The sequence below is a fragment of the Myotis nattereri genome (genome assembly GCF_964212035.1).
Source record: "Myotis nattereri genome assembly, chromosome: 2".
Classification (NCBI taxonomy): domain Eukaryota; kingdom Metazoa; phylum Chordata; class Mammalia; order Chiroptera; family Vespertilionidae; genus Myotis; species Myotis nattereri.
Window position 1 is genome coordinate 9,237,727 of NC_138076.1, and position 18,975 is coordinate 9,256,701.

General features: G+C 41.7%; 1 protein-coding gene across 1 annotated transcript in view; it reads right to left on the reverse strand.

The window, feature by feature from the left end:
- Nucleotides 1-17,613: 17,613 nt before the first annotated feature.
- LOC308514062 (cytochrome P450 4V2-like) overlaps nt 17,614-18,975 on the reverse strand; it is a 33,061-nt gene continuing 31,699 nt past the window's right edge. The window contains exon 11 of the mRNA XM_081084103.1: nt 17,614-18,881. Within this exon, the coding sequence (XP_080940229.1) occupies nt 18,709-18,881 (173 nt within the window). The 3' untranslated portion in view covers nt 17,614-18,708. The remainder of the gene's footprint in view (nt 18,882-18,975) is intronic.

Consider the following 18,975-nt stretch of genomic DNA (forward strand, 5'->3'; position numbering starts at 1 on the left):
ACTTTCATCCATTTCATGTTGAAATGATCCATGGTCCGTGAAAAATAAACAAAATAATCTAAAAAATGACTGGTAATGAAATAAACATCCTCCTCCTCTAAAGAGGAAAGGTTAAGGAGAGAATGCAGTAGGAGAACCTTATTCTATAAGACATTTTTCTACTGAACCTTCATTCCACAAGCACAGGTATCTGCAAACCAAATGAAAATTACTCTCTTCAGGGAAAATGACACCAAAAGTAAGTATATAAGGAGAGTACTTAGGTCTAAAATCCCTGTTTAGTTTTTAGTTGGAAAATGAAAAAGGTTAAGAAGAATGCAATCCTATACAATAAAAGGCTAATATGCAAATCGACCAAATGGCACAACGACTGGTTGTATGACGTGCACTGACCACCAGGGAGCAGAAACTCAACATAGGAGCTGCCCCCTGGTGGTCTGTGTGCTCCCACAGCGGGAGCACCACTCAGCCAGATGCCCTGAGCCAGCCTCACAGATGGTGAGTGCAGGGGTAGTGGCGGGAGCTTCTCCCACCCCCACGGCAGCACTAAGGATATTCGACTGCCTGCTTAGATCTGCTCCCCATAGGGAGTGGGCCTAAGCCATCATTTGGACATCCCCCGAGGGTTCCCAGACTGCAAGAGGGTGCAGGCCAGGCTGAGGGATCCCTGAGTACACAAATTTCGTGCACCGGGCCTCTAGTTCAATCATAAAATCACTCTGGCAAAGAACAAACACTGAATTTTGCTCACTAGTCCACATTGTGAAATGTTTGCCTGGCGTAGGTGAAAAATTTGCAGTGAATGTTATTGGTGCACCTTTTTGGGCATTCTTCAACACTTTCAACTTTAGGCACATTAAAATTGACTCCTCTTATGTCAATTCTTTCATAAATGTCGCTATGGCAAACTGAACAAATAAGATGCATAGAGCAAACTCAGTTTCCCTTCTAGAAGCAGATCATCAAATTGGACAGTGTAGTTTTCAAGGGTGATATTCTGGTTTTGGAAATTGCCCTATTCATTAGGGGATTTAGAATTTTTATTACATCATTAAATGACCAAACTGCTTGAAATGAACACATTCCAATATGTGTTAGAGTACTGGCATGGAAAGGGGTTACTTTCCTTCTAAAACTGCAAGGTGTGTTCAGCAAGACAGGTAATACTTCCCTGAAATGGTCAATGAGCCGTGGGAGAGAGGCAGTAGCAGTGAGGCCCTGCTACTGTGCGCTAGGCAGTACCTCAGGAAAGCCTCGACCTCTTGCATTGAGTGAAGGAGCTTCTTATCTCTTTGCCTATCCCTTGGTTTTCAAATACTCCTCTCTGGTTGCAAACTGCATCTGTAAGCCCTGTGATTGACATCTATATGTCACATCATTATCATAAAATGTGGAGAGTTCTTTACAAGCATAGTGAAACCATTTCCCTCCTTGCTTTTAGGTTTTCTTAAATTCCACTTAACCACCCTTCCAAATCAAATGTATCTTATATTTTTTTAAAAGACAGATAATTTTTTTTACAGACAGGAACCAAATTTGAGTTAGGTTCTGTTTTTCCTTAAAGAAAAAACATTTATTGTATGTATTATTCCACTCCTAAGAGGTAAAGTTGAAAAAGTCCTAAAACTGGATTTAATGGTGGGAATGACAGAAAACACGCAAAGGATTAGAAATACAATATATTGAGGTGGGCAGAACCGTGGACTATTCACGGTGCTTCACACACACAGGAGTTTGCAGATTGCAGAAATAGAATATCTTATCAATTCTGCTGCATATGAGAAAAGAAACAGGCTAAGGCTTGGGATGGGATACTTCCAGACCAAAACTTTTCTTTATGGTTAGTTTAAAGCTATAAACCTACTTCTAAATGTTTTAAACTAAAATTGGTCCTGAGTTTAGAATCTTCATTTGCCTGGAATCATTTTTCACTTTAATTTTTTTAAAAGTTATTTGGGGAGAGTTAAAAGGGAACATTAAATCAAGCTTTGTGAGTAGGCTAATGGCGGGGTGGGGGGGGGGGCAATAAGGAGAATTGAAAAGGCACAATATTATTTTTCTTTAAATTTCACTATGATACCATAATTAAAAATAATGCTTACTTGCATAATTTACACTGAATTATATTAAGATATAAATGTGAGCTTATAAATTAGGAAATGTACTCCTCCTATTGGCTGAGTCAGGCCACCATGTTATAACTAAGGGCTGCTTACTTTACAAACAGCAGGCACAAAATGTTGTGTGCTGAGGGAGTGATGTTAATGGGGGAGGAAAGAATGGAAAGTTTGTAAACATCTGAAATTTGAAACTACGAGGTTAACTGTAGATAGGAAACATAGAACAGCAAAGGTGAAGAGGCACAACATGATTATTTTTAGTGTCTGCCAACCTGTCATTTAAGAGAACCTTTTTAGTACTTTTTTGTTTTCTGATCGGTCATGTGAGAGTTACAGGTCATTTGAATTAAATCTATGAGGATAGGGTTGGGAATTGTTTCCCAAGACATTAGTAGCAATAAGCATCAGCATTGAGGTTTCCTGGCCTCCTGGTCCTCACGTTTCTTCTAAGCAGTGTTATTTTTAGCAAGAATTACAGAACGCAGCCCTTCAGGGTGAGGGGTTAGCAGGGTTTCCTAACCTTGGCACTGTTGATATTTGGGGTACAGTCTCTTTGCTGGAGGTCTTCCTTGTGCCTGTGGAATGTTTAGCAGTATCTCTGATATCTACTCACTGGATGCTGATAGCATCATCCCCAAGTTGTAACAACTGAAAAAAGTCTCCAAACACTGTCAAATGCCCGCTGGAAATGTGACAACATCGCCCCGGGCGAGAATCAGGAAGCACCACTGGGGTGACCCCCTCTGTGTCCTCTTTAAATCCGCAATCAAGGGAAGACCGCTGTCTGGGTGTGTGTTTCCTTTCTGCAACTCTTACCCTAAAGTGCTAGCCTCATAAATAATAGAGGCGCGCTGAGCAGGTGTGGGCTAAAGACAAGAAGATACGTCCAGAGCACTGCCCCTCTCTGTCACCTTCCTCAGCGCTCCCTTCCACACATCTGCGGGAATATGGACTTGGCGCAGGAGCTACTCCTAGGGAGACTCATTATTCATGCAAATTGAGCTGAGGAATCCACACCTTACCACTTATTCGATGACCACATTGCTTTAAGGAATGTCCAGAAATTGCACTTCTCCGTGGCACTCTTGGCAGAACTCCTGTAACACTGTCTTTCCAGAAGCAACCAAACCTGTTTTTAAAAGCAGCGTCACTTAGGCAGTAGAGTAATAAACACACATTGAGCCCTAACTGGTTTTGCTCAGTGGATAGAGTGTCAGCCTGTGGATTCAAGGGTCCCAGGTTCAATTCCGGTCAAGGGCATGTACCTTGGTTGCAGGCACAACCCCAGTAGGGAGTGTGCAGGAGGCAGCTGATCAGTGTTTCAAATCTTCTATCCCTTCCCCTTCCTCTCTGTAAACAAATCAATAAAATATATATTTTTAAAAATAAACACACATTGAGGAAATGTCTAGCATTTTTGTACACTAATCAATAGAGTCAGCAATAAGAAAAACAGGGCAGCTTCCCTGACAGTTGCTGGAAAGAATATTATTAGAGGTAATACAATAATATTTAATGGTATTTGTAATACCTAACTTCAGTCTTGTTTTCCTTTACATTCACATTTTTAAGTAAAGAAAGTCAATTATATTGAAGAGTTAATGACTTTTCCTGAGGTCCTAAACTTTTGGTGAATTAAGTTCCTATCTGGTGATTATTTTTATATATGCTTTCATTTACTTAAGAAATAATTTCCTCCTCACCTATGTGGCTCAGGAGGTCACAGTTGGATTCCAGATCAGGAAACATAATCCGGTTACAGGCTTGATTCCCAGTAGGGAGCATGCAGGAGGCAGCCGATCAAAGATTCTCATCATTGATGTTTCTATCCCTCTCTCCCTCTCCCTTACTCTCTCTCTGAAATCAATTAAATAACAAAAAGTATATAGCCCTTGTCAGTTTGGCTCAGTGGATAGAGTGTCGGCCTGTGGACCAAAGGGTCCCGGGTTCGATTTTGGCAAGGGCACATACCTTGGTTGCAGGCCCAGGCCCTGGTCAGACCATGTATAAGAGGCAACCAATCCATGTGTTTCTCTCACATCAATGTCTCTGTCTTTCTCTATCTCTTCCAGTCTCTCTAAAAAAATCAAAGGAAAAATATCCTTGTGTGAGAATTAATCACAACAAAAAGAAATTATGTCAGTCATGAGAGTTGAATCTACACATGGTGTTTATCTTGCTTATAACTCCTTCTCGTCCACACCTGATGAAAGACTTTTTTCCATCTTTAATGTCAATCTTTATATATATATATATATATATATATATATATATATATATATATATATTATTGATTTTTTACAGAGAGGAAGGGAGAGAGATAGAGAGTTAGAAACATTGATGAGAGAGAAACATCGACCAGCTGCCTCCTGCACACCCCCTACTGGGGATGTTGCCGGCAACCAAGGTACATGCCCTTGACCAGAATCGAACCTGGGACCTTTCAGTCCACAGGCTGACCCTCTATCTACTGAGCCAAACCGGTTAGGGCCTTTAATGTCAATCTTAATGGTAATTTCATTATTGAGAAGTATTCTACAATCTAGCTCAGCTTTTTATTTATAAAGTTATAGTCTCTCACATCCAATATGGGTTTTCTGTACAAGTTTAACATGTAGAATCAAAGGATGATTGTCTAATTCCTATTTTTTTTAAATTCAAATGCAGTGAAGAGTAAAAAAGAATTATAAAATTGGACATGGGAATGATTAAGAAACATTCAGTCTGGACATTGATCAAAATTAAAGAAAAGAACAATCGAGCTATGGCTGTATTTAGGCAACTTTATGACCTAATAATATTTTTAATGTTATTAGTTCATATTTTTTCAGTGTCCTTACTTTTCCAAATTACCAGTTAAAAATATATATTCACTCCCCCTATGTACTCTCAATGACCCAACTGTCTTATTATAAGCACCATTCAGTCCAGGCCCCTCCCAAGGTCACAAGTTCTGGATCTTATTCTCAACAAAATGCTTGCTTTCCATTCTATTTTCCTAGGACTGTGCTATTGGCAGTTGTGACCATGAGTTCTTGAGCAGGTGAAATGTACACCTGTTATTAAATCCCTTCTTGAAACAATCGCTTCACCCAACGATTCACAAGCATTTTCCTTATAAACCTTTGATACAAAATGACTACTTTCTACTACTTTAAGTGAATGCAGCACTTGTTTAGAATGCAGTTTCCAGGCCAAAGCGACTTTGGTTCAGTAGGTCTGGGCTTCAGCCTAAGACAGTGGTTGGCAAACTGCGGCCCTTTGAGTGTGGCTCTTCCACAAAATACCACGTGCGGGCGTGCACATACAGTGCGATTGAAACTTCGTGACCACACTCAAGGGGCCAAAAAGCCACATGTGGCTAGAGAACCACAGTTTGACGACCACTGGCCTAAGAAATTACTTTTGTAAGATCCACTCTAGGTGATTCCTTGAACCCCATTTGAGAAGCGTACCCCTGTGAGATGCTGCACCACTTTGCACACAACTGCTTCCATTTTGAAAAATGACTGGCTTCCTCAATAAGGAAATATCACCTCTTACCTTCTATCTGTGCTGTTAGTTATACTTGCAGGGAGAAAGCTGAATAGCAAACACCTGGGGTGAAAGGTGCACATGACCTGGCAGTGATGGGTGCTCGGGGTGTACATGGCGGTCACATCCCCGCCTCTGAAGAAGACATTCTCATGTAGTTGAGATAGGCATCCTGTGATATTATCATTGAAAAAACACACGTCAATTTGAAACAAATGCAAATAATGCTTTTAATAGAAATGTATCTGTGTCCTGATGCTTCTTAATTCCTCGATGGAATTCCCAAAGATCTGTGCAAAATGACCTTAAGTATAAAGGCAGAATAAAACATATTAAGGCCACTATTTGAACAAGGTATGATTAAAGGGTATTTTATGGGTACTTCCATATGAAAAAAAACACTGGGGTAGATTTTTATTCAATCATATAATAATTTGCACATAAATTACTGCCAAGAAAACTCACTCCTAGCTTGGCTTCTCCCTGTTGCCTGACATGCTATGAAAATACCATGTCTTAAAAATAATCATGTATATGGTCTCTTTTCAAAACACTTTCTTAACAAACATCCCCCTAGATTCTCACAAGAGTTCTGTAAGGGAAGCTGGAGACAGGCTTGGCGAGGTGCATCTGACTTTCTCTTTTTTTAAGAAAGCAGTTAAGTAACTGGGTTTTGGGGCAGCACCGACTTATCCATGATCCACAGGGCTAATGAGTGTCCGGGACATAAACCCGGCCCTTTCGACTTCCCATCTTGTTCCCTTTTATTGTCCAATATTAAATGTTCTTCCTCATCTCAGTTTAATCAAGCAAATTAACCGTTATTGGGCATTTATTACTTTAGGCATGAGGGCAAGGCAGTGCTGGCTCAGTTTCTACAAGCTCTGTTTTTAGATAATTTAAGCAAGTGCATGTATATGCCAAGCTGAAAATACATTTGGAGGTGTTTGCTGTTTGGAATTGTTCATAGTTCTAAAGTGCCCTGCATCCCACATATTGTTGTTATCTTTACTCTTATACTCTTGGGTTTACCTGGAAAGGCCCACTTCAAAGTCTGCTTAATAAGCCTTTCCAACCCCAGTCGTGCGTTCCCTCTGGCTGGTCAGCTGCCCGCTAACCACAGGATATTCCCGTAACAACCTTGTCCATGGCTTAGGGCAGCAGCCACGCTTCAACTTTAACCATGTCTATTTTTGTATGGTCTTTCAGGGAATGGACAGCCTAGACACATGCATTTCATTGACACTCAAGTTTAAATTCCCTCTGTACTGTCCAACCCCTCTGAGGATTCTAGCCCTGGGCTCTATTATGACACCCAACCTAACAAAATTGCTTCTCTCCCTCTCAGAGGTGTGGCTAAGATGACTTGCCTTTGGGTAAGGTTTATATTTAGGAAGAGCAGAGAGCTCTTTAGGTTGGAGCTTCTGGGAATACAAGTGCCAAGTATGCAGGAGTGGCCTGCTTCTTAGGCGATTGGTGCTTTCGGCTGATTCATAATTACTAAGCTACCACCTTCCCCATCTCAATGCTCAGAAAGGGTGCACACAATGAGTGGTGTTAGCTGAGAACCCCCATTCGGGGCCTGAGCCTTTGTCAACTGCCAGGTGAATTGGCTGTGGGTAAGGCAGCTAGAAATACACTAACGTTAGAGAGAAGCAGAAAGAAAGTTCTAGTGAGTGTTCTTGTTTATCCTTATAAGTTGGTGATGATGATGATGATGATGATGATGATGACGACGACAATTTGATGAGAGGCTTTTTGTATTGTATTTTAGAGTGTCTGTAAAACAATGTTACACAAGTTATCTCATAACATAAAGTTATGTTATATCACTTTGAGCCCTGTGTCCATAGACTTTGGGCTATTTGGTTTTGTTTAAAAAAATTACATAATGAATAAGGACAAGAAAAGCACTCTGATTTTTAAAAAGTGGGTGAAGAATATGAAAAGGTAATTTGAAAAAGTAAAACAAGCAACTGATTAAGTACATGAGAAAATGTTAAGAATCATAAATACAGACAAGTTTAATCAACTAGATACCATTTTACTCACCAGAGTAGCAAACATTTTAAATGATCTAAGTTTTCTGTGTTGAGGTACTGACTTTAGTTGCAAATGATAAAAAAAACAAACCAAAAGCCTAGTTCAAAGTTCAACGTAACTGATACAAATGAAATGTACGGGCTCAGACCCCAGAGCCAATGGGGAATCTGGATTCAGGCAGACCTGGGTGTGGGGCTCAGCTGACCCTATCATAACACCATTTGTCTGCAGACGATTGCTCTGTTTCAGTGTCGCCTTTGCTCCACATAATGGCAAGACCGTGTCAGAGCCCAGGCCTCTGTGTGCTCCCAAGCTCAAGTCCAGTTTGAAGGGAAAAACAATCAGTATTATCTCTAGAAGTGCAAACAATAGTGTTGTTGCCAGGTGGTGGCCCTGAGCAGGTCACCTCAGGCAACAGGCTGTGTGCACTTACTGGGTCAGGCCTGCCTGGATCACAGCCACAACCACATGGACCCTAACTGGGAGGCCGCAATCTCCCAGAGATGATTTAGGCGACTGCTCCAGGGAGGTGAGGAGGTGCCAGGAGAGGAACAACTGATGAATATTCCAGCCAGCCTAAGTGGGGAAATGATCCCTCCCATGTGCTAGGGAGAAAGTCAGAGCAAGAATAGCCTTTCTGAAAGTGAATTTCACAATGTAGAGCATGAAACCTTCCAAAATACCCACACCTTTCTACCTTATTTCTAAAAGGTTATTCTACCAAAATAACTGAATATGTGTGCAGAAATCTGCATACAAAAATAACATGAATGGGGGAATGCTAAGCTTCAAATAATATGACATACCAACTCATGCGAGAAGATAGCTATGAATAGGAAACGTGAGTAATAAAAATATCTATGATTAATAACATCTTTGTTAAATGTGTAAGTAGGCGTGAAACTAAGATGGCGGCATAGATAAACACCGGGAAATAGTCGCCTCCCACAACAATTGAGAAATATCCCAAAGGACGGAGCAAACACCGCCCAGAACAACAGGAAGGCTGGCTGAGTGTAATTTCTACAACTAGAAGAAAAGAAAAGCACGCTGAGAGCCAGAGGAGCTGCGGAGGCTGAGTGCAGAGGTACGGCGGCGGCTCGCGCGCGCGCGGAAAGGGGGTGGCACCTGAGGACGCGGCTGTCTTTTTGAATCACAAGCTCCCGACTGCTCTGAACTCCGGTTCCGGGAAGTCTCTGGGGACCCAGGTCTCATACGGGGAGAGGCTGGTCTGTCAGGCGGCAGCGGGCGAACTTGAGGGCGGATTTCCCTCAGAGGTGCTTGCAGCCGTTACCGGGACACTGAGACTCGCGACTCTGGGCGCGGAGAATCAGCCATAGCTTCTTTCTCCGCCCTTTTGACTCCCTGAGACCCCGCCCCACCCAGGCTGCAGCAGAGGCTTTTGTATATGAATGTACCTAACTACAGCCCAGCCAAGCAGACCCGGAACTTCCAAGAGAAGGCCCAAGGCCCCGCAGCGGCTAGCATTGCTTCACAGCTGAGCCTCTTCGTGGCGGCTCCGGCTGTGTGGCCTCAGGCAGGGGCTGAATTAGCACCTCCTTAGATCCAGGAGCCACTGTACCCAGTGGTCAGAGGGGGACCATTCTCCCACTTCAGACACAGCTGCTTCCCACAGCCAATTGGCCTGGAGGTCAATTCCTTCCAGTGATCCTACAACAACCAAGGCACCAAGAGTGCACCAAGAGTGTCCACCCCAGGTAACTGGGGAGGCTGAGCCACTGGGCCCTACAGGACACCTGGCGCCCAGGGCCACTCTATCAACACAGGGAAGCAGCCAAAATGCGGAGACAAAGAAACAGGTCACAAATGGCAGAAATGGAGGAAAGCAAACGACTGGATATAGAGTTCAAGGCCACGTTTATAAGGTTTTTCAAGAATTTTATGGAAACCGCCGATAAATTTAATGAATCCCTCAAGGAGTATAGTGAGACCATGGAGGACATGAAAAAGGACCAACTAGAAATTAAGCATACACTGACTGAAATAAAGAATAATTTACAGAGATCCAACAGCAGACAAGAGGATCCCAAGAATCAAGTCAAAGATTTGAAATACAAAGAAACAAAAAATACCCAAACGAAAAATAAAAAAGAAAAGAGATTCCAAAAATATGAAGATAGTGTAAGGAACCTCTGGGACAACTTCAAGCGTACCAACATCAGAATTATAGGGGTACCAGAAGGAGAGAGAGGGCAAGATATTGAAAACCTTTTTGAAGAAATAATAACAGAAAACTTCCCCCACCTGGTGAAAGAAATGGACTTACAAGTCCAGGAAGCGCAGAGAACCCCAAACAAAAGGAATCCAAAGAGGACCACACCAAGACACATCATCATTAAAATGCCAAGAGCAAAAGATAAAGAGAGAATCTTAAAAGCAGCAAGAGAAAGACAGTCAGTTACCTACAAGGGAGTACCCATCCGACTGTCAGCTGATTTCTCAACAGAAACCATGCAGGCCAGAAGAGAGTGGCAAGAAATATTCAAAGAGATGAATAGCAAGAACCTGCAACCAAGATTACTTTATCCAGCAAAGCTATCATTCAGAATGGAAGGTCAGATAAAGAGCTTCACGGATAAGAAAAAGCTAAAGGAGTTCATCACCACCAAACCAGCATTATATGAAATGCTGAAAGGTATTCTTTAAGAAGAGGAAGAAGAAAAAGGAACTCTTACCATTTGCCACAGCATTGATGGAACTGGAGAGCGGATAAATACCACAAGATCTCACTTATTTGTGGAATATAATGAACAACATAAACTGATGAACAAGGACTGATCCAGAGACGGAGAGGCATTGATTGGACTGTCGGGCCTTGGAGGGAAGGTAGGGGAGGGTGGGGGCAAGGGGGAAGGATCAACCAAAGGACTTATATGCAAGCATATAGGCGTAACCAATGGACACGGACAACGGGGGGGGGGGGGGTGAGGGGATGAGCGGGGGGGGGGTAGAGGGTACACATATGTAATATCTTAATCAATAAAAAAAATATTAAAAAAAATGTGTAAGTAGACACATGTAGAAAAATAAATGAAAGATTAAACAAAAGACATTTAAAAGTAGCCATTTCTGAATGATGAGATTATAGACAATATGTAGTCTCTCATTTTCTGCTTACTTGCACCTTCATTTTCCTAGCATGAACATATACAATTTTTTTTCCATAGAGAGAAAATTCTGGTAGCCATGGTCCAGGGCATCTCTGGCTTCTAATCCTCAGCATCAGTGGATTTGTGCGTAGTGATGATTATGGCTCAGAAGAACAATGACGAGTGAGGGGACAGATGGAGAAGAGTTGCGGTTTAGAAAAAAAAAGCTTCTTATTGAAGAAATTATCTCTTTTTAGAAACACAACCTTTACCCAGGAGGGTTTATTTCAGCCATACATCTGAGAAATAAGTAAACAGCACTGTGGTGCCCTCATCCTAAGTCAACATAGACTCCAAATCCACCCCTAAGGGCGGCACAGACAAAACACCGCTCTACCAGGATTCATGGGAAACAGTGTCCATACTCATCCTAATTCCCTGAAAATTTCATGGACTAGAGAGAGAGAAATAAGGTCAAAACCACTGGTTTGTTGAAACTAGAGCTATTCAAATGCATGGCTTATTGAATTGAATTTAAAACAGGGACTTTCAATTTTGAAATGGTTCGCAGGTTGCCTATAAGAATCAAAGTATGTACTGTGTACCTATTAGGATACTCAGATTGGACGCAGGCACTTTAAAATGCCGGGCACTCTGGAACATTCAGACAGAGTTGATTTTTAACTAATGTTGTAGAAGGCTGATTGTTTTCAAGCTGCTTTGCAGGGAGTCCTTTCCAAACAGAAGTTTCTGCCAACACATACCCAGAGACACTCCCGCTCCTGGGCTCCTTGCCCTGAGGGGCCTGGGAAATACTGAGCATTCAAAGGACATGTCCTGACTTTTTAGGGCCTGGCTCCTTCCCCAAAGCTCTGTGTTCAGTAGCTTTTTCCAGTGGTGCCCGGTCCTTCCTAACTTCCCTCCCACACCCTAAACTGGACGTCTTGTAGATAATCCACTCACCACAGGAGACTGTAGCAAACAAGCAAATGAAATAAGCTGCTTGCCTGGAGGGAACCATCCTAAAAGAGAAAGCAGCACATGTGTGAGTGCTGGGTGAGGGCTATTGAACATGAGCCTTAATCTAAGTGACCTAGAGTTTCTCCTCAACGTGTGGATGGTGAATCAAAGCACACAATTACCATATAGAGAACATGGGTTTCCTACACATTTTGTGCTCCCGGACTCGACACAAGATGCAAATTGAGACATCCAGAGGAATAATTGTGTTCATTGCTCCTTTGTCACCTGTATTGTTCGTAATTATGGAAAGGGAGTTGGTAAAAGGGAACTAAACAGTTGTGAATCCTCTTGATTTGAGCAGAAAGAAAATTATTGTAAATAATGGCAATAATATCCCCAAGCAAAACTCTCAAAATATTCAAGTGCATGTATTCATTTTTAAATCAGTCAATATTCTTAGCATTTAAAATAGCTAACACTTAAATATGTCCACATATAAGAACACCAGTTTCTTCAACATTTTCTAAATAGGCAGGCAATTAAAATAAACTAGTGGCTTCTTTATAACGTAAAAACTAGACTTAATTTTTTTAAAACCTGCTTTATTTGGAAGCAATGGGAATAATAGAAATTCTCTACCTTGCCAGGGTCCAACCCCAGTGGGTCCAGGGGTCCCCAAAGGTGTGGACGGAGTCGGCAAAGAAGGAATGACACGGAGACAGCGTTCAGTTGATCAGCAGCCTAGCCAGGATCTCTAGCCAAGTTCTGTTCTGGATCTCCAGAGAGGTTCTGCTTAGGATCTCCAGCCAGGTTCTGTGTCCATGTTCTCTTGGTAGGTTCTCCAGGTTCTCCAGCCAGGTTATGTAGCCATGTTCCCTCGCTAGGTTCTCCAGCCAGGTTCTGTCCAGGTTCTCCAGCCAGGTTCAGTCACCAGGTTCTAGTCAGGTTCTCTTGCCAATTTCTGTAGTCAGGTTCAGTCCAGGACCTTTTCCATGTTCTCTCCAGCGAAGTTCTTTTGTCTGTAGGTTCTGTGTAGGTTCTGTCTTCTTCCTTCTGTCTTCTTAGTTCTGTCTTCTAAGTTCTGAGTCTTGCTGTCTTGTTACATCTGTATTTATACCAGTTGATTCAATCCTATCAATCTCTATTACAAAGGTTAGGGAGTTTCTTATCTCCATTCCAGGGAGTAAAGATTATGTAGCTTAAGCATGATTGTTCGTAGTTAAAGTGATTAATTACCTGCCTGGCACTTAGTTGAGGGGTTTTATTCCCTCCCTAACTTCAGGGGAAAATCCCTACCTGGGAAAACAACCTTTCTCAGAGACCTTGGTTAAAACACATAGTGCCAAGAAGGTGAGCAAACATATTAAGAACAGTATGCCATATATGCCACGTCCTTTGAAACAGCAAGGATGGACCGGCTCCCGGCACTACCTGAAGGCAGAGCTGCTTCCGAGCTTCTGGGCTGAGGGTCTCCTGACTCTGACAAAGGGCCACCATCAGCAGCCTCCCCGCTGGGAGGGAAGCAAACACAGCCTCCCTGTAGGCTCTGTTTGCTTGCCTTCACTATTAATACCTTCCTGCCAAGTTTCAGCATTTTGTCCTGTCAACATGGTCCATGAACATGCCATTCCTGTGTCCAACTATCCTATATAATAAAAGCGTAGGTGGCATCATGCGACATCATCACAAGATGGCCGCCCCACGTCGTCACAAGATGGCTGCCACAAGATGGCTGGCAGGGGAGAGCAGTTGGGGGGACCAGGCCAGCAGGAGAGGGGAGGTAGGGGTGACCAGACTGGCAGCGGAGGGCAGTTAGGGGCGAGATCAGGTCAACAGGGGAGAGCAGTTCGGGCGAGATCAGGCCTGTAAGGCAGGGCAGTTGGGGGTGATCAGGCTGGCAGGGGAAGGCAGTTGGGGCAATTGGGCCATCAGGGGAGGGCAATTGGGGGCGATCAGGCTGTCAGGGGAGCAGCTAGGTGTCAATCAGGCTAGCAGAGGAGTGGCTATGGGGCGATCAGGCATGCAGGCAGGCGAGTGGTTAAAAGCCAGCAGTCCCGGATTGCAAGAGGGATGTCCAACTGCCGGTTTAGGCCCAATCCCACAGAGATCTGGCCTAAACCAGCAGTTGAACATCCCCTATGGAGTCCCAGATTGGAGAGGGTGCAGGCCAGGCTGAGGGACATCCCCCATGCATGAATTTTGTGTACCGGCCTCTAGTTGAATATATTAACTGTTTCACATTGGGGCCATACAATTAATATGCAGGTTTCCTTTTTGAAAAATGTTCGTCACATTCCCCCATTCTTTGGAGTCAAATGAAGCTTAAATCTCATCTAACAGGACTTTCTCCATTGTAATTACCTAGCTGCACAACTGAATAACAGGTGGGTGTGGATAGCTGAACCTGAAAGGGTCTTCTGGCAAATGGTACCTCTGCCATTAGCAAAGAATCTAATAACACTGAAATTTAAGTACGAAAGGGAGTTGGTTGATGTCTAGGTCCTGCTCCCTGCTAATTCAGAAAATAAGATGTAACACGGCTGACAAGCTACAATTCCCAGAATAAATCTTACCCAGTACTTCTTTTTGCAAATAAAGTCTTACTGGCACACAGCCATGTATTTTCGGTCAGATATTATGGAGGCTTACTTTCACCCTATAACTACAGTGACAGAGACAGTAAAGCCCACAAAGCTGAAAATATTTGTTATCTGGCCCTGCCTAGGTGGCTTAGTTGGCTGGAGCGTTCTCCTGTAAACCAAAATGTCGCAGGTTCAAATCCCAGTCAGGACACATACCTGGGTTGTGGGTTTGATCACTGGTCAGAGCACATACAGGTGGCAAATGATCAATGTTTTTCTCTCACTTCTATGTTTCTCTCTCTCTCTCTTTCTCCCTTTCCCTCAATCTCTAAAATCAATAAATATCCTTGGGTGAGAATTTTTTTTAAAAGTAAGTTGGAAAGCAGTTTAGCACTCGTGGCATAGAGTTTGGTCTTCTCTGTCAGGATACCTTGACTGCAAAAAAACATACTGGTTTCTGAGGAGCCCATTTCTGCTCAGGAAGTTCTATCTTATTTTAATTTTTAAGAAAAAGTCTCCCTATCCAGTGAAATACACCTCCTTGCAACTTCTATCCTTCCATCCTAGATTTATCTACTCCATCCACACAAAATAATTTATTCTCCTTTTTGTACTTTTTAAAATATTTAAAGACATAACCATTTTCCCACTAAATCTCCTTTGTTTTCTAACTATTCTTCAAAATTGCATTACATCAGTTTGGTTAGAAAGTTAGATTTTCAGGGAGTTGATGCTTAAGTAAATAATGCATATTGGTGTACTGCAGAACTCTGTTTATTAAAAATGGAGGATAACAAGACCAATAAAATAATTTCTGGTTGTAATGCAGTAGCATATTTCAAATATGCAAACTGTGATGCCTTTTAGGTTGAGGGTATCAATCAAGACACCAGCAATTTCTTTTTATTGTACTTTACATTTACTGAGTCCTACCTTTCCTGATCTTAGTCAACTTATGTTTCATGAGCATAAAGGCTGTACTAAAAATCACATTTCCATATAGAAACCTGATGCTAATATTTTCTTTTTTTCAAAAGAAAAGTTGTCATAGTGTTTAGACATGATTGTCTTATTTGAAGTATGGTGTTGGAGGAAGGCTCTACAGATACCCTGGACCGCCAGAAAGACAAACAAGTGGATCCAAGGGCAAGTTAAACCTGAAAGATCACTGGAGGCAAAGAAAACAAAATAAAAGACAAAACTGAAGCTGTCTCACTTCAGGCACATCATGATAAGGCAGAGGTATTTTGAAAAGACAATAATGCTTGGAAAAATCAAAGGCAGCAGGAAAGAGGAAAATCAAATATGAGATGGATTGAGTACATAAAAGAAGCCCTAGTTCGCAGTCTATAAGGGCTGAGCAGGCAGTTCAGAACATGATATTGTGAACATCACTCATTCATAGGGTTGCTAATGGTTTGTAACACACACACACACACACACACACACACACGCATATCATGAGATGCTGGAAATACATTTTGATCTTCTAGATATAGTCCAGGAATCTACTTATTTGTGAGCCAGGTCAGTCCTTGGTCCAGAAACTGACGTTCCACAGTTGTCTGTGACAATGAGCAGACCTTCAATTCAATAGTCCATCATCCAGAGAGATTTCTCGATGATAAATCCCTGGGTACTCAGTGGATGCTTGGGGGTTTTGCTCATTCCCAGGTAGTCCTAAGAGATTTCACTTTCTCCTTTCTGTTAAGCAAAATATGTTGGTCTTTCTAATTCTCTAGTTTATTTTTCAGAGTCAGGAAATCTCAAGATCAGTCTATGATAACTGGGATAATTTTGTTAGGAAGTCTGAGTGAGACTGAGGACATTAACTCAAAGGTGCCATTGCTTTTATTACTTACTAGAGGCTCAGTGCACAAAATTCCTACATGCGCATCCCTCAGCCCACCTGCACCCTCTCACAATCTGGGACCTTTTTGGGGATGTCCAACTGTCAGTTTAGGTCTGATCCTGCTGTGGATCAGGCCTAAACTGGCAGTTGGACATCCCTCTCCCAATCCATGACTGCTGGCTCCTAACTGCTCACCTGCCTGCCTGATCACCCCTAACTGTCTCTGCCTGCCTGTGTAATCACTCCTAACACTCTCCTGCCTGCCTGATCACCCCTAACCACATCTGCCTGCCTGCCTGACCACCCTTAACCACTCTACCTGCCTGCCTGGTTGCCCCTAACCACATCTGCCTTGGCCCCTGCCACCGAGGCTTTGTCATTTCGCTGTCTGGTCTAATTAGCATATTACACTTTTATTAGTATAGATTATGAAGCAGTCACCCACTATCTTTTAAAGTTATCTGTTTCAAACTGACATCAATTCTTAGCATAAAATGTAGCACCCATGTCTAAAATATAGTTTATTATTCTTAGGACACCTCATTCAAGCAGGAGCATGATAGGTAATAGGGACACAAACAGATATTTGATCTCCTTATTTTAAAAAGTCAGCATCTTCATGTTGCTACTGCAGACTATGACATACTTTCTCCATTCCAACTCAGTTTAACTGTCACAGTTTAAGAGTTTCCAATTAAAATATGAAAAATGAATTTTTCTGGGGCCAAATGGAGATTTTAAGCCAAAATATAATAGAAAGCAATGCTTTGTTTAAATTTAATTTCAAGTCTAGTGTAGGGTCACTAAATTTTTTTTAAGCCAAGGTTTAAATGTAAGTGCAGAAAATTGACAAGTAATACCAATTTCCAAGAATAAAACTTCAATTATCCAAAATCATCTGGGGATGAATTTTCTATATATATATCTACTTTCCAGATAACGAAGTTTACCATATCTTGGAAATCATTTTCAACTACATCATATACTTTCTTGACTTTTTATCAGCAATATGTGGACCAACTTGTCTGCACTGAGGGTCTTTGGGATGATAAAGTGCGAAGAGATGTTGACCCTGTCCTGAATGCCCCAGTCCGTAATGCTTGTCCGATGGCTTTGGTTGAGTCACCTCTTCCTTTGATAACCATTAAAGAATATTTATTCCATTCTCTTAGTTTGTTGCTTCTACCTGCTATTGCCTTGAGAAAACTAAAGACACAATCTCTGTCCCATGCACCAGAAGGTCACAAGTTTGATTCCTAGTCAGGGCACATACCTAGGTGTGAGTTCAATCCCCAGTTGGGAGGTGAACGGGAAGCAATGGATCAAGGTAGCTCTCTCACATCACATCAATGTTTTTCTCTCTCTCCCCATTCCTCCCACTCTAAAATCAATTTAGAAACAGAAACAATCTCATTAAAATTATTTATTAAAAGAAGTTTTTAAAAGTCACTGAACAAAGGAGTAGAAATATTATCAATGGAATTGAAATTCAGGGACTTTGTATCACTTACCAGCTTGACAGGTATGTTCTGGACGATTGAATTTCCCAGTAGTGTAACCCTAAACTAAGTGCTGGATTACTATACATGTGCAGCTTCTCTTCTCCTTAATGATGGGAGAATTCTAGAAGATCTGTGTTTTAAAGATACACCCAGTTATAGACCCGAGTTTCATAAAGCAATAGCATATTGTAGTAGAGATTTAGAGTTTAGCCTCTATCTACTTCCAGCTCTGTCACCCCGTAGTGGTATGACTTTGGATCGAAACTTACCCCTGAATGATCTTATCCCCTTCAAATGAAAAGGAGTATAACCTGATAATGTCTAAGGTGCTTCCAGCTCCAAAGGCCATTATGAGGGATTGGCGATCACCAAGAGGAATCTCTCCTGATAATATATGATGTGTAAAGGTAATTGTGATGTTATGTAGAATGAAATGAAATAAAGGCCATAAGTACACAGTTAAAAGGGAAATAGGAACAGAACCTATGAGTCAACTTATAAATGATCTGTTCTCCTTGGTAAAATCTGAAAAGTATCATCATCATAATTATTCTAATAACTGATACCACTGATATAATTTTTAAAACCTAAGCTCAAGCCTAAGTATTTAATTAACCTTTTCAAATGAACAGTATATGTATATATGTATATTTGTGTTCAACAAGAATACCTTAAAAAATTCGGGAACTTCAATTAACATATCCTTTGGGTCTGTCAATTGAAATTGAATTGGCCTACGGATCCCTCTGTTGAGAAATGTATGTTTCTTTGGGTACAGACATCAGTTAACTCACCTTTGGGATCAAGAGCAAGGGTAAGATAATGGTGGTGATGAAAATATAAAAACTCTCTCTTTGGTAGTCTTGACCCCAAGGTAAGTGGGGATAACAAAAAATTAGGTGTAGGTATTAAGACGATTAAATTCATGATCTACACATTGTAAATGCAAAGATTCTCTTAAAGAAGACCTTATTCCTACTAAGGCACAGCCCAATAATGGAGTTAGGATGCATCTGCGTTTCTCCTCTTCAACTTGATCCAGATGCCATTAGTAGGACGAAGAATCAGCTCTCCTGCCAGACCGAGTTCTTCTCTTTTCTGGTTGGATTCTACCCAAAAATGCCTCAGGATGCATGAAAGAATTACCTTTTCTTCCATCATGGCAAACCTTTGACCTTCAAATTAATGTAAATAACATAACTTTAATTACAGATCTATCTCAAATGAGAGAAAGAACAGGTTCTATTAGAGGAAGCAAGTGATGTTAGA